Raw genomic sequence first — 16,369 nt, forward strand, 5'->3', positions numbered from 1 at the left:
GTGTATGATTTTTTTCAATATATGGAGATGTTTGGGGCTGTGTATATACAGTATGTGCGTACATTTATGTGTGTTTGCATATACACGCATGTAGATATACATTTACGTTTATGAATATATTCTGGTATTATATAAAATTCTAGGTAAACAGATTGTTGTTTTAGTCTTTATGAAATAGTAAATTCTTCTTTTTCCTTATTCTAAATTACAATTATTTTTTGTTAATAAGCTTCGGAGAAGGGTGGGATTAAATGTTTTTTTTACTTTGGGGTGGCTGTGGCAGAGTAGTTAGGGGAGTCATCCTGAAACCAGAAGGTTGCCAGTTTGATCCCCCGTGCAAGACACTTCAGCCCTAATGYCTSTGAYGTGTGTYCCATCAGTGTACGAATGTGATTGGCACTGATTAGTCTCCATAGATGATTGTACATGTTAGCTGTGTGAATGTGCTGTGTGAAGGGGTAAATGAGGACACAGATTGTAGTGTGAAGCACTTTGAGTATCCTGGATGGATAGAAAAGCGCCACATAAGTACAGTCCATTTACTTCTTCCCATTCCTTTTCAAATATGTTAATTTTGTTATCACTTTTTATCTTTTTGTTTTGTTTTGTTTTGTACACATGTTTGAAATAAGCTAAACTAACTTGTGCTCTCATTCTTATTTTCCAGTCTACTTTGGATAATATTTGGTAATACCAAAATATTAAATGAAATTAAATTATCAGATCAGTATCTGACAGGTGGTAAACCTTAAGGAATATATACTGTATATCTTTAAAGAGCAGTAAAACAAGTTCTGGTTGAATACTTACTTTAAATGAACCAGACATTTTTATTTGTAACAGGTGATGCAGCACTTCCCAACAATAACAGACACGTACATGTTGTATTAGTTCCAGGGTGTGCTAACTTAAAGTAAATCATAAATGTTTGATCRCAGGTATGTAGTTTGTATTAAGGCTCACACCTAAGTCAACATGCAGCAGGACCTCAAATTTATTCTGCCTGTATTTGTTTAAGAGGAAGGGTATTATTGGCTGTTTTCCCCAAACTGATTGACTGGTTGGTGCTTTTTTTTTTTTTTTTTTTGCTCATGAATATATTTAAAAGGAAAGAACGTCTAACAGATTTTCATACAACCACCTAATAGGTACGAATATTTGTTTGAATCTTTGCACACTTATTAAATTCTTGCATTTGCATAATTTAATGTATATTTACAAAATAATTGAAATTTTAACTCTGCTTTTTTATTTTTTATTTTATTTTTATACAGCCATGGGGAACCTGTTGCTGTTCTGTGTGTTGGGGGCATTCCTGGGTCGTAAGTAAAGTTTTACTGTTTTCAAATCTGTAGTTTTGCAACTGTGGAAGTGAGTTGATTATAAAAATGTGACCCGTCGTCACATCAAAACAAAGATTAAGTCAAAAAGTGGTATGTGGAGAAMTGCGTTGGTTAAAATGTTGCAACAATAAATACAATAAATACATATCTACAGGTCATTTAAATGAAGTATCTGAAAGAATCTTCAAAAAATTTGGTGTCCTTTTTTGAGCAGTAGCTACATAAAAACATGATTTTGAGCAGAAAATCCTTAAATTTGTCTTTTTCCCAGCATTTTTTTCTTCCCAGCTGGTAAATCCTAATGTCTTTTTTGTTTGTTTGTTTGTTTGTTTCCTCTTTAAAATGACATTTCAAAAAATCCTCAATAGAATGACCTAAAAAATAGGGTTCATACCAAATATCAATGAGTTATTCTGATTAGGAAGACGAATCATGGCAAATTTCTGGAACCGCTCATGATATCAGGATAATCCAGGTATTGAAATGCAGCTTAAAAATAGAGCCGATGTCATTTTGACCAAAAAATACTTCATCCTCAGTTGGGTCACAAATGTATTCAATTGTAATCTAATTTGTTTATGTGTTAAGAGGCACTTGTGAGAATGAAAAAAAATGGAATTTGAATCATTAAAAATCATCTGAACATACTTTTTTTACTTTACCTTGCATTCAATTGACATTATTAAAATTGAAAAGTTAAATTAGTATTCTAAGCAGAAGCACTTTTTCAAAAAATTGAGTTCTTCCACAGTCTAGCTACTGAATTTTGCATGTGGCTYACTGAGTGCAACAGACTTTTAAAAGGGTGAGCAATCTAATTAGTATAAACTAGAATTTATTTTCTTTTGAAACGGAAGTCTCATCATTTTTTGTCATTTTGTTTTGTGCCATCCAAGAAGCCTTGCACATTTTTTATTGCCTGTTTGTGAATCCTTTAATCGTCTTGACACAAATGGTGCCTTTCTTTTCTTGTTTCCTGCATAATTTTAGCATTCTCAAAATGTGTGAAGCTCAATTGTAGAAATTATTTTATGTACCCTTAAACAAAACCTTTTTTTGTGAATGTCCCATTTTTCACTTCTTGTCTCTCAGGTCCATCTGGCGCTGGCTGGGTAGGAAGGGAGTTTGCCGTGTCGTTTATGGAGAACTATGCGCCGCGCTATGATACTCCTAGTTTCCAGGTGTACATCACAGCTGTCCAAGCCAATACAAAAGTGACCGTACAGGTACCTTCCTTGAAGTTTAAAGTGGAGAAGACGCTGAAGGCTGGCGAAGGGACCACCGTCAGTGTCCCGACTGAAGTTGAAATGTACGACAGCACAAAGTCTCCCAACACCGTGCGCATTGAAGCATCAGCAGATGTGTCCGTGACATCCTTTAGCTACAAGCTTTACACGACAGACACCTCCGTGGTGTATCCAACCACAGAGTGGGGTACAGAATACTTCGTTATCACTCCTCCCGGAACCCCCTTTGGCTCCAATAAAGAGTTTGCTGTGGTCAATGGAAAAGACAGCAACAAGGTAGAGGTCTTCCCAGAGGGGTCTATTGAGTTCCAGGGTCGAGTTTACGGAAAAGGCAGCAAACTGGAAATTGATCTGCAGCCGTATGAGAGCGTGCAACTCCAGAGCAAGTACGACCTGTCTGGGAGCAGAGTTTCCTCCAAGCTTCCCATCACGGTGTTCACTGGCCACACGTGCACGTGGCGCTTCTCCAAGTGCAACCACGTTTATGAGCAGCTCCTGCCGGCGAGCAACTGGGGATCCAGCTTCATCGTGCCCCCACTGAGCTTCCAGAAGAAGTATGATACTGTGTACCTCATGGCCTCCCAGCCCACCCGGGTCACTGTCAATCAGGGCAGCCGAAAATATGATTTCAGTATTTCCAGGGGGGAGGTAAAGGACATCAACTACCTCACCCCTGAAACCTTGTTTATTCAGGCTGATCATGGCATCCAGGTCCTCCTGCTCTTCAATGGCGCCAGTGATGGCTTTTTGCAATACTATGACCCATTTCTACTGACCATCACACCCACAGACCGCTTCTGCTTTTCCTACTCACTGGGCGGTATCGACGGCTTTGATAACAAAGCTCTGATTGTGGCAAAAACCAGTGTCACTGGTACGCTTCGTTTAGATAGCGGAAATCTGCCAAAAGACGTTGAGTGGAAAAACATTGCAGGGACAGATTTCTCCTGGGCCGAAATGTCCTACAAACAAGTCCCCGGCAGCAGTGGTCACACTGTGTCCAGCTCTGGTTCCAGCTTTGGTCTCTACAGCGTAGGGATCAGTCAGATGAATGGCTATGGTGCTGCAGGACACTGTATACAGCAAGGTAGGATGTGCAGTCCCTCAACACAAATATTTCATTTAAATAAAGCCCTTTATGGTGGACGTTAACTGTACATTGTTTTGCCAGCAAGTGGATCTCTGTCCTGCAGCAGTATCACCTGCAGTCCTAATGAGGTGTGTGAAATGGATGGTGGGTATCCCTCCTGTGTCTCCAAACCTGTGAAAACAAAGTTTGGCACCTGCTGGGCCATGGGGGATCCTCACTATCGCACCTTTGATGGAAAAAGATTTGACTTTATGGGCACCTGTGCTTACACCATCGCTAAAAACTGTGGAGATGACCGTCTTCCAGCCTTCGAAGTCCTAGCTCTGAATGAAAACAGAGGCAGTCGCAGAGTGTCGTACGTTGGCCAGGTCATCGTAAAGGTTTACGACGTCACAATTACAGTGGTCAGGTCTGAGCAGGGTCGAGTGAGAGTAAGTGTTCAGCATACACTAAAACTCACTATATTTCTAGTTTTCCTTATTTGTTTAACAACTTAAAATATTTCATGTTTTTATTTCCGCAGGTTGACAATAGTTTGTGGAGTTTGCCAATCGTTTTAAACAACGGCAAAATAAACATGTATCAGTGTGGTCGCTCTGCAGTTATAGAGACAAGCTTTGGTCTCACGGTACGTTACGACTGGGATCACAATCTCGTGGTTGCCCTGTCTGACAGTTATGCCGGTAAGACCTGTGGACTCTGTGGGAACTTCAACGGCAACCCCAGTGATGATTTTGCCACACCTTCTGGAACTCAGGCAGGAGGGGTTGTGGCCTTCGGGGGCAGCTGGAAGGTGCCAGGCGTGGGGTCTGATCCTCAGTGCAGAGATGACTGTGTGGGTGGGTGTGACAGCTGTAATAGTGATTTGATGAAGAAGTATGAGGATGAATCCTTTTGTGGGCTCATCACAAAAGCAAACGGTCCATTCAGCAAATGTCATCCAGTTGTTGAGCCACAAGCATACCTGGAGAACTGTAAATATGACCTGTGCATGGGAGATGGTCTTAGACAGTTTCTTTGCAAGGCCCTGGAGGCTTACACCGACGCCTGTCAGGACGCTGGGGTCCAGATTCAAGACTGGAGGAAGCTGGCAAAATGCCGTAAGTAACAGTTACTAATTCAGGGTTGTCAAACTCATTTTCACCAAGGGCCACATGAGTATTGTGGTGGCCCTCAAAGGGCCAGTTATAATTATCTCTGACATTTAGTGTTTAACTTTGACTAAACAAAAAATGGCATGTTCCCCATCTGGTTGCTACAGCTGAGCACTGCTGACAAACAGTAACTGGGCTGTATGAGGCATTTCGTGTATAGAAACAGTATTTGTACACATCCTTATATAATCACTGAGAAATACTATGTACATCGGACTAAATGTCAAATAACTACTACAAAAGTACTATTAAAAGTAGAAGTAAGAGAGTTTTATTTACTGTTAAGTTGTGGTGAGTAGCAGCCATCTTAAATTTTGAGTTGGAGTTGCTCCCATTTTATGACAGTGAATTCCCACTGGAGGGGCATTCCAATTTAAATGTTCATCCTTAAAATGGGAAGTTCCCACTTCCCAGTACAACTGTAATGCAGCAAAAGTATCTGGCAAAAATGCAGTGAAATGGAGATTTTTCWTGTCGAATTTGTCAGCTACTTTTGAATCCTGTGCACCTCCACCTAGTGGTGGAATGTCATCATTTCATGAGTAAAACAACACACAATAGAAAATGTAGTTTATGGCTGATGCTGGCTTTAAAGCAGCGCAGGCTCATTTTAAGATATTAATACATCTTTGAAGCTCTCCTGGGACGTATAAAATGCAGCGGCGAGCCACATTTGGCCCATTGGCCTTGAGTTTGACACATGCACTAAATCAAATCATGTAAATGTCATTCATTTAAGAAAGCTTCACAGTTTATTTTATTCTTCCTCCAGCTTTTCAATGTCCAACCAACAGTTTCTATGAGCTCTGTGGAAACGCCTGCCCTGCCACTTGTTCTGACCCTAATGCCCCCTCRAAATGCAATCGCCCCTGTGTGGAGACCTGCACCTGTAACAAAGGCTTTGTTTTAAGCGGAGACAAGTGTGTGCCCGCTGCAGACTGTGGTTGCACCTACCAGGGTCACTACATTCCTGCGGGAGAGACATTCTGGGGGGACCAGAACTGTGAGCAGTGGTGTAAGTGTGTCCCCGGCAGCAGACGAGTGGACTGCCAGAAAAAAGGCTGTGGGGCAAGTGAGCAATGCAAGGTGGTCAACGGCATCAGAAAATGCCAATCAGTATCGTTCAGTACCTGCCAGGCCACAGGTGACCCCCATTACGTGACCTTTGACCAGAACAAGTTTGACTTCCAGGGCACATGTGTGTACCAGCTTGCCGCACTCTGCTCTAAGGACCCAGAGCTAGTGCCCTTTGAAGTCCGGGTTCAGAATGAGAACCGGGCCAACAAGGTGGTGGCCTTCACTAAACTAGTAGAGATCAAGGTGTACTCCGTTAGCATYGTCATAACAAAGACGTACAAAGGCTCGATTTTGGTAAGACATTCATAACACTTTTCATCGTGATTTAAATTCTGCTTTGTGACAGCCACTGAGTTTCCTCCTTTAGGTAAACGATGAGCTCGTCAATCTGCCTGTCACCCTCAACGAGGGTCAGATATCTGTGTATAAGAGTGGATGGTACGCCGTCGTCACCACAGACTTTGGCCTGAAAGTCACTTTCAACTGGGATAGCGCCGTGTTCGTGACACTGCCAAGCAGCTACAAGGGAGCAGTGTGTGGCCTCTGTGGTAACTACAACGGTGTACCCCAGGATGACTTGATCCCAAAGAATGGTGACAAACCTGTCAAACCGGCAGAGTTTGGGACCAGCTGGCGGGTGGCAGAGATCCCGGGCTGTGTTGAAGGCTGTAAAGGGGTGTGTCCCAGCTGTGACATCAACGAAAAGGTTCAGTACGAAAAGAACGATTTCTGTGGCATGATCAGCGACCCCAAGGGKCCTTTCCGTGAGTGCCATGCCAAGATCAATCCATCTGGTTATTTTGATGACTGCGTTTATGACGTGTGCCTGTATAAGGGCAGGAAGGATGTGCTGTGTCAGGCGATTACGTCATACACATCTGCCTGTCAAGGAGCGGGGGCCACGGTGTACAGCTGGAGAACCAGTCAGTTCTGTGGTGAGTCATGGTTTTACTTCAAATACTCCTATAGGATAACACAATAAACAAACTGTAATCAGTTAATTAACACACATCCTCTATAGCAGAGGTTCTCAAACTGGGGTCCCAGGACCCCCAGGGRTCCRTGARARGTATCTTGGGGGTCCTCAAAAAAATTCACTAAATTGTTAATTTGGTTTTATTTTTAAAAATGCATGAAGAACAACGAAATAATAAAACAAACATAATAAACTAAATAAAAATATATATTCCCATGGCATTTAGGGGCTGAAACGAAAATAAATTATCTTTTAAAACAGCATGGGGTTTATGAGGGGGTCCATGGAATTTTTTTCGTCATTGTAAGGGGTTCCCAGACCCAAAAGGTTTGAGAACCCCTGCTCTACAGTGTATTCATCGTTTTTGCTTGTAAAGAAAATGATTTATTGAATTTTGTCCCTTGTGTGCAGCTGTGAAATGTCCCATTAACAGCCACTACGAAGTTTGTGCAACTGCTTGTCCTGCAACCTGCAACAATCTAGCTCCTTCTGAGGGCTGTCAGACTTCGTGTGGGGAGGGCTGTGCCTGCGATGAAGGTTTTATTCTCAGCGGGGATCTCTGCGTGCCCTTCTCACAGTGCGGCTGCATCTACAACAACCGCTACTACCGCGTCGGTGAAGTGTTTTATCCCAGCGGGCAGTGCCAGGACGAGTGCAAGTGCACACAGGACGGACAGGTAAACAGTTAAAATGTAAAAAAAAATAATAATAATGTTAAATGTACAGAAAAGGAAAAGAGCCACAGACCAGAATTCTGAGAAATTTCAATTAAATTCAAATTCAAATATACTTTACAATTCTGAACTTTTTTCTAAGAATTCTTAGAAAAAGGATCAAAGTCAGAATTCTAAAAAAATAGTAAGAATTCTGACTTTATTCTAAGAATCATGAGAGAAAACTTCTGATTTCTGATTTTTTTTTTTCAAAATTCTGAGATAAAAGTCAAACCTAAATCCTAAAATTCCGAGAAAAGTCAGATTTCTGACATTTTACTTATTTTAGAAAAAAATGTTGGAATTCTGAGAAAAAACATGAGATTTTATTCTTAAAATTGTGAGAAAAAGTCAGAAATATGAAAAAAAGAAGTCTGATTACTGAGATTAGTCAGAATTCTGTTTCAGGAATTTTTTGTATTTTATTCATTTATACATTTTTGCTCTGTGGCTCTAATCCTCTTCTGTATAAAAAAGTATAAATGGAGAAAAAACTATTTCCCTAACCCTTGTGCTTTTTATTTTAATTTATATTTCCTCAGGTTGATTGTAAGAAGTTCACATGTGGCCCTAACGAGAAGTGCAAGCTAGAAAATGGAATCCAGAAATGTTACCCTGTTGGTAAAGGGTTGTGCCAGGCTTCCGGTGACCCCCACTACCTCTCATTTGATGGGCAGAAATTTGACTTCCAGGGCACGTGCACGTACACTCTGTCTAAAAGCTGCGGGCTGGAAGGCACCCACCTGGAGGCGTTCTCTGTTCAGGTGGAGAATGTGCAGTGGGACCAAATGAGAGGAAAGAAAAAAGTTTCAGTCACCAGGCTGGTTGCAGTGGAGGCCTACGGCTTCACTCTAATCCTGAGAACAAAAATGCAAGGAGTGCTGGTGAGTGGCAACTTTTGGTAAAAGAATGTTTACATCAGGGATGTAAAACTCATTTTCACAGAGGGCCACGTGAGCATTATTGTGACCCACAAAGTTCCAGTTGTAATTAACTTAGAAGTTTCATGTTTACTTTTGACCAAAAACATGAAAAGTCACATTCCTCTGAGCACAACTAATAAATAACTAGACATGGGTTTTTACGATGTAAAAACAAGTGTGCATTGCCATGTAGCATGTCATTGCAGCATGGCTTTGCCTGCAGCATTGGACTTGCAGAAGGAACTTTGACCAAGTTCAAATGTGTTTTCTATTCCAGCTTGTGCCTGTCACGTCAGCAAGTGTTTGTAATGAAGGTAATTGTGTGACAATATGAAGTTTGAAGAGATTTTTGTTAAAGTAGCGTTAGTTGAATTTGAACCCTGATCTCCCGCATGAAAGCCCACAGTGCTCATCATGGGACTATAGGAGATGTGGCAGAGGATAATCCCAGGGTTTGGATTGTATGTATACAGAAAAAGTTTAGCTTGCCAATGCAATTATTGACACTTAAGTGCAATATATTACAGCAATAGGACAACATAAAGACAGTATTACAGTAAAACATCAAAATACAGTCATATTAATATTGTAATCACTGAACTACTGAGTTTAAATATAATGAAACTATGGTGCAGTACCATATTGTGTAGATGCAGCAGGGGGCAGTATTGGACCAATACAAGGCTCCATTGACTCCCATTGTAATTTATTAAACATTAATATTTCAAAAACTATAAGTTTTACAGGCACCAAAAGGCATAGCCATCATTTGGCACAGGDGCTTTACAGATATAAATTACAATGGCTGCTCTAGGACAAAGTATGCAGGTGGAGAAGCATGGCAAAGTTGAGATGACTTGGATGTGAAACGAATCGCAATAGTGTGCATTGCATTGGCAATGCACACTGATAACTGAGCTCTACTTGGTATTTTTTGCATAGAAACAGCATTTTAACATCCTCTTTTAAAGAATGAAAAGTACCATGTGCACAATGGACTAAATTTGAAATAAAAACAAAACTACTATTAAATGTAAAAGTAAAGTTTTACTCACTGATAAGTTGTGGTGAATAGCTGCTGTCTTGAATTCTGGAGTGGGGTAATCAGAGTTCTCAAATTTTCTAACAGGGATTTCCCACGGGACACTTTAAATTTACAACTTGTAAGTGAGAAATTCTAAATTCCCAGTACCGCAGTGGGCCACAACAAAAGTGGCTGGGTTAAAAAGTAGTTGACAACCAGCAAAACTCGTTGTAAAATCTCACTTTCTCTGCCTTTTCACTGGCTGCTGGTTACTTTTGAACCCTGTGTAACGCYACCTAGTGGTGGAATAGTGTCATTTTGTAGGTGACATAAACAGCATTCATTATGGGAGCTGTAGTTAATAATCAATGCTGGTTTTTAAACAGCATATGCTTATTTTAAGAATTTAATAGCTCTATGAAATCCCTGCCTTGATGTAATTTACATGAATGGGTTTTTAATTATTTTATTTTGTTTAGGTAAATGGAGTGTTCCACAACCTTCCTTTAAATCTTAAAGAGGGAGCAGTTCAAGCTTATCAGGAGGGCAGAAACTTGGTTATCAGAACAGATTTTGACCTGATCGTTACCTACGACTTAGTCTATCACGTGACGGTCACCGTGCCTGGTAATTATCGTGGAAAGGTCTGCGGCCTGTGCGGCAACTTCAACGGGAACAACCTAGATGACTTCCAGATGTCCAACAATAAGCTCACCAGCAACGTCAACGAATTTGGCACATCTTGGAAGGTCACCATTCCTAACGTGGTGTGTGAAAACGGTTGTGAGGGGGACAACTGTCCGAAGTGTGACCCAGCTCGCAAAGATGTGTTTTCCAAGCCCACATACTGTGGCATTATGACGGCGCCCAAAGGTCCTTTCGCAGGCTGTCACAGTAAGCTCAGCCCGCAGCCGTACTTTGACGACTGCGTGTTTGATCTSTGCGCTTCCAACGGAGACGGAGATGTGCTTTGTGACAGTGTAGCAGCTTATGCCTATAACTGTCACATGGCAGGAGTGGATATCAGCTGGAGGACTCCATCTTTYTGCCGTAAGTTTTATATTAATCAATATATTTTTACATTTCCTGTAAAAAAAAAAGCTTTCTCACTGTTTATATTTTTTGTGCAATAGCCATGCAATGCCCCTCAAACAGTCATTATGATGTGTGTGCTGAGAGCTGCTCTGCTTCCTGCCGTGGCCTCACTGAGATCGTGGACTGCCCMACGGGAGGCTGCACAGAAGGCTGTGCATGTGATGCAGGCTTCCTGTTCAACGGTCAGACATGCGTCAAAGAAACTGAATGTGGATGCTATGACAAAGGAAAAACATATAAGGTACAGTTCAGCTCTTCATATTACTTTTATCTCTTCCATGGTGGTGCATTACCATGCAACATTTTTATTAATGTTTGGCCTGCCTTCCTCATGTATGGAATTAGGTTTGAGCCATAAACTGGTAATGCTTTCTTTTATGGTGCCCTTATTACCATGTAATTACAAGGTAATAAAAAATTTATTTAATGTAATTACTACCTTATTATCATGTAATTACGTGATAATTAGGGTACAAAAGAAAAACTGTCTGTAAAACTACCTTTATTGGGTAACTACAATCAATTCTATTCAATAGTAACTCAACACTATATTTATAACCAAATGAATGCAACTAAATTTTGGGGTTAGTGGTTAATTTCAATAAAATGTAACTTTAAAACTGTCAAAATTACCTACTACTTATTTAGATGTTACATAGTGAATTGTAATATGTTACAAGGTAAGTGCTACATTACCGCAGACAATTAATTACATAGTAAAATTGTACCCTAATTACCACATAATTACATGGTAATAAGGTATTAATTNTGTTTGGCCTGCCTTCCTCATGTATGGAATTAGGTTTGAGCCATAAACTGGTAATGCTTTCTTTTATGGTACCCTTATTACCATGTAATTACAAGGTAATAAAAAATTTATTTAATGTAATTACTACCTCATTATCATGTAATTACGTGATAATTAGGGTACAAAAGAAAAACTGTTAGTAAAACTACCTTTATTGGGTAACTACAATCAAATTACTATAACTCAACACTATATTTATAACCAAATGAATGCAATGAAATTTTGGGGTTAGTGGTTAATTTCAATAAAATGTAACTTTAAAACTGTCAAAATTACTTACTACTTATTTAGATGTTACATAGTGAATTGTAATATGTCACAAGGTAAGTGCTACATTACCGCAGACAATTAATTACATAGTAAAATTGTACCCTAATTACCACATAATTACATGGTAATAAGGTATTAATTACATTTTAATTATGTTTTTAATTACATTGTAATTACATGGTAATAAGGGTACCATAAAAGAAAGCATTACCCATAAAGTTTGTTCAAAAAATGTTTCCTAACAGAAAACAAATGATTTGCAATTAAAAATGGAAATTCAAAAACTAAATATTGTATACTTTCTTGTTGTAATATACATATTCAACAACCTACCGTTTACATATATTTTTGTAATACAACAACCTGCCAAACACTGTTAATTACAACAATTTCATATATTTTCAAATTTTATGACAAAACGGGCTGCCATACAATGTTAATTCCATGACAGACAGGGCATGCCATACTTATTTCTTCGTATTATACAAGTAATAATAAATAGTAGTAGTAATAAATATTTTTGCTCTTACTGCATAGTAACCTTTTATAATCTTTTTGTCACCAGCCTGGTGAAGTTGTATACGAGGACGATTGCGCCACAAAGTGCACCTGTAATCCAGCAACAGGCCTCACTTGTGAAAAACACACCTGTCCTCCAAGCACAAAATGCATGGTCAAGAATGAAATTAGGGCGTGCTACAACACAGGTAAGCTGCACCATACGTACTGATTTCATAAACAGAAATGTCTTTTATACTTTAATTCTAAAAACGTCTTTTGCAGACCCCTGCAAAGATGCCAACTGTCGTATTCAAGAAACATGCCGTGTAGACAAGGGTGAGGCTGTGTGCACCCCGAAGTACACAGGCACCTGCTGGGCCTGGGGTGACCCCCACTACCACACGTTCGATGGTCTAAACTTTGACTTCCAGGGRACCTGCAAGTATGTCATCTCAAAGACCTGCGGGGACCTGGGTGGTCTGGTTCCTTTCTCTGTCACCGAGAGGAATGATAACAGAGGAAATACGGCCGTTTCTTACGTCAGGGAGGTTGACGTGCTTGTGTACGGGAACACCGTCACCATTCGAAAGAGCCAAGTTGGTCAAGTCACGGTAAGATTCCAGCCTCTAGTTTTGTCTTATTTCAGTGTGCGCAATTTTTAAACATTTTTTCTGTGCTTCTCAGGTGAATGGGGAGCTGGTGAATCTTCCCGTATATCTGGGTGATGGCCAAGTATCTGTGCTTCAAAAAGGAGCCACCGCTGAGCTTGTGACAGATTTTGGCTTGGTGGTTTCRTACGATTACAACTGGCATCTTCTCATTAAGCTTCCCAGCAGCTACTATGGCAGCGTCTGCGGTCTGTGTGGCAACTTCAATGGCAAYGCAGGCGACGAACTCCAGAATCCCGCTGGCAAAGCTGTCTCCTCAGTAATTGAATGGGCCAAGACCTGGCAAACACCAGATCAAGACAAGGACTTTCCATGCTGGGACAGCTGTGAAAAAAACTGTCCGACCTGCGACGATAATGATAGGAAACTGTACGAAACCCAGGCTTTCTGTGGGGCCTTGGCCGCCAAGACCAGTAACCTTTTTGGGAAGTGCACTGGAAAACTGGATCCTCAGGCCTTCATGAACAGCTGTGTGTATGACATGTGTTTAAATAAAGGGGACAAGAAAATGCTGTGCCAGGCGCTGGCCTCGTACAGTAAACAGTGTCGTGAGCAGGGAGTGATAATCGAGGGCTGGAGGAAGACTTTTGGCTGTCGTGAGTATTTCACAAACTGCCCYGCTCCAAATTAAATATTTACATTATCCTTAGATTAACACCTGCCAACATTTTTATTTACGTCCAGCAATGAACTGTCAGCTCAACAGCCACTACGAAGACTGTGCCAACCCTTGCCAGCCGTCCTGCCCATTCCCTGAGGAACAGCCGAAGTGCGACGGTGTATGCGTGGAGGCCTGTGTGTGTGACAAAGGTTATGTCCTCAGCGCCGGTGACTGTGTGCCAGCTAAGACGTGCGGCTGTTCTCATCAGGGCCGGTACTACAAGCCAGGCCAGCAGTTCTGGGCCGACGAGGCTTGTGGCCGCCTGTGCGTCTGCGACACAGTTCTGGGCATGGTGACGTGTCGCGAGGCCTCCTGCTCGTCCGGGGAGAGGTGCGCCGTGGTGGATGGGGAGCGCACCTGCCARCCCATCAGCTACGCCACCTGCACGGCTTCAGGCGACCCGCACTACCGCACTTTTGATGGTCGCAAGTTCGACTTCCAAGGCACGTGCGTTTATCAGCTGGCCGGTCTTTCTTCGGAAAAGCCGGGGCTGGTGCCGTTCAAAGTCACCGTGCAGAATGAGAACCGGGGAAACAAGGCCGTGGCCTACACAAAGACTGTCRCAATTTCCATTTATGGTGCCACTCTCATTATCAGCAGAGAGTACCCCTACAAGGTCCTGGTAAGTATTAATGTGGAGGTACAGCAAAGACTAATCTGCTTTTGAAGGACATTTATAGAAAGATGAAAATTAGGACAGCATTGAAAAGAAAAATGGGGACAGATATTTTCTACCTAATTCAAATGAGTGGATCATTTCTTTAGTGTGCTAATTTTGCCATTTCACGTCTTCTGTTGTACGTTTCGCATTAAAAATTAAATCCAGACAGTCTTAATTAGGCTTAGATTTAACTGCACATTAGAATGGATTAGCAAGGCCGGCGTAATTATTAAAATTCATAATCTTGTGAAAATATTCCCCTCGTTCTCTGCTCTTCAGCTAAACGATCAGCTCGTCTCGTTGCCTCTGGGTTCTAATAATGAGCTGAAAGTGTTTCGAAGTGGCCAAACAGCTGTAGTGGAGACAGCAGCTGGAATTACTGTGAGCTTCGACTGGCAGAGCACGGTGACAGTCGCTCTGCCCAGCAGCTACCAGAACGCCGTCGGCGGCCTGTGCGGCAACTACAACGGGAACGCTCAGGATGATCTGACCATGCAGAACGGCAAACCTGCCCCTGATGGCACCAAGCTGGGGGAGAGCTGGCAGGTGGGCCTTGCACCGGGCTGTTCCTCAGTCTGTCAGGGCCCGTGGTGCCAGGCCTGTTCAGACTCCCAGAAGAAGGTGTACGAGGCCACACAGTACTGTGGTATCATCGCTGACAAAACGGGGCCCTTCAGAGAGTGTCACAAAAACATTGACCCCGCTCCTTATATGGAGGACTGTGTTTATGATGTCTGTCAGTACCACGGCCATCATGGATCAGTGTGTGATGCTGTAGAAGTGTATGCGTCTGCCTGTCAGGGTAAAGGARTCGCCATACAATCCTGGAGAACAGAAACATTCTGCCGTGAGTTTAACTTTGTTGACATTTTTTTGAGTTGCATTTTATTACAGCCTACAAAACATACATGTGTATAAGTCATTGTATTTTTTAGAGTGTAAAGCCTAATTTACCAAAACATGCCACCTTGTGATAGTGGTGTCCCGATACCAGCATTTTACAAGTACTTGTACAAAATGCCTCAATACTTAGACTCAATACCAGTACAGCTATTGATAATACATTGAATTTTAGTTTACATTTTAAGTAAAAAGGTTGTCATTTCCATGTTCAAGAAAGTTTTACTGGTTGAAAGAAAATCTTTTTTGTTATTTTTATTTATTTTAAACTGTAAGAGTGTCAGGCTTTATATTTAAGTTGATCCAGTCAGAGGGGCCTTAAGTCTATAAGGAAGGAGAGCCACCTTGTTCTAAATTAAAAAAAGTGTTTTTAAAGTCATTGTGTAATGTTTAGGTACTAACTCACTTAGTAAGCTGTATCTGTAGCTTGGTATCAAGCAGTGTTTTATAAAGTACCACAAAGTGATAYTTGAGTAAAAGTACAAGTATCTTATCAAAAAATGACTTTGTTAAAAGTTAAAGTCTTCTTTAAGAATATTACTTGAGTAAAACTCTTAAAGTATCTGAAGTTTTTTGTACTTAAGTATTAAAAGTAAAAGTACTGATTTAAAATGAGCAGTTAGATTTTCTGTAAGGACATTTATTAGGAGGTGACCTCCCCAAAAACTACAGAAATGACTGTTGTATAAAATAATTAATTGATGTTAAATTTTAGCCTGGTTAAAACCAGACCCTGTCCTTCACTTTGCTTCGTACAAGGAGCAGAGAAGGGAAACTAGAATTGAGCGGAGCTGCGTAGGAAGGCAAGGGCCAGGCTAGTTAAATTTAGGATACACCAGTCCAGCTGTTTCAGTTTAAATACATATATCATGACTGCACAAACATTTTCTTCAAAATGAAAATCTATCTGAGGGCTGCAACCAAATGCAATAATATAATTCATGAAATACAAATACTTCTTAAGTACAGTCCTTTTATTTTAATGATTACAGTATGTCCTGCTGGATTGTGACATGATTTGTTTGTGTACAAACTAATACAGTACCAGAGTTTTATATATTTATACTTCTCATTCAACCACAATTAAATTAACTCTATCTAGGAGAGACAGTTTATATGGATAGTATTTATTTTTTTACAATAACAAGCTGGAATGAAAACAAGCAAAAATGAAATAAAAGTAACGACTTTCTACTGCTTGTCTTTTTAAATTGTAAGGAGTATAAAGTACAGATAATTGTGTAAAAATGTAATAAGT

The 16,369-nt window shown here is 40.8% G+C and overlaps 1 protein-coding gene across 1 annotated transcript in view; it reads left to right on the forward strand.

Annotated features, from left to right (window-relative positions):
- Positions 1–803: 803 nt before the first annotated feature.
- fcgbp (Fc gamma binding protein) overlaps positions 804–16,369 on the forward strand; it is a 21,485-nt gene continuing 5,919 nt past the window's right edge. Inside the window, exons 1-15 of the mRNA XM_014008663.1 lie at positions 804–1,322; positions 2,436–3,677; positions 3,762–4,111; positions 4,204–4,780; positions 5,607–6,217; positions 6,279–6,846; positions 7,299–7,564; positions 8,143–8,484; positions 10,027–10,597; positions 10,681–10,883; positions 12,286–12,427; positions 12,504–12,832; positions 12,906–13,485; positions 13,574–14,172; positions 14,491–15,058. Coding sequence (XP_013864117.1) covers positions 1,208–1,322; positions 2,436–3,677; positions 3,762–4,111; positions 4,204–4,780; positions 5,607–6,217; positions 6,279–6,846; positions 7,299–7,564; positions 8,143–8,484; positions 10,027–10,597; positions 10,681–10,883; positions 12,286–12,427; positions 12,504–12,832; positions 12,906–13,485; positions 13,574–14,172; positions 14,491–15,058 — 7,063 coding nt within the window. The 5' untranslated portion in view covers positions 804–1,207. The remainder of the gene's footprint in view (positions 1,323–2,435; positions 3,678–3,761; positions 4,112–4,203; positions 4,781–5,606; positions 6,218–6,278; positions 6,847–7,298; positions 7,565–8,142; positions 8,485–10,026; positions 10,598–10,680; positions 10,884–12,285; positions 12,428–12,503; positions 12,833–12,905; positions 13,486–13,573; positions 14,173–14,490; positions 15,059–16,369) is intronic.

This window comes from Austrofundulus limnaeus, unplaced genomic scaffold (genome assembly GCF_001266775.1).
Source record: "Austrofundulus limnaeus strain Quisiro unplaced genomic scaffold, Austrofundulus_limnaeus-1.0 Scaffold52, whole genome shotgun sequence".
NCBI classification, from domain to species: domain Eukaryota; kingdom Metazoa; phylum Chordata; class Actinopteri; order Cyprinodontiformes; family Rivulidae; genus Austrofundulus; species Austrofundulus limnaeus.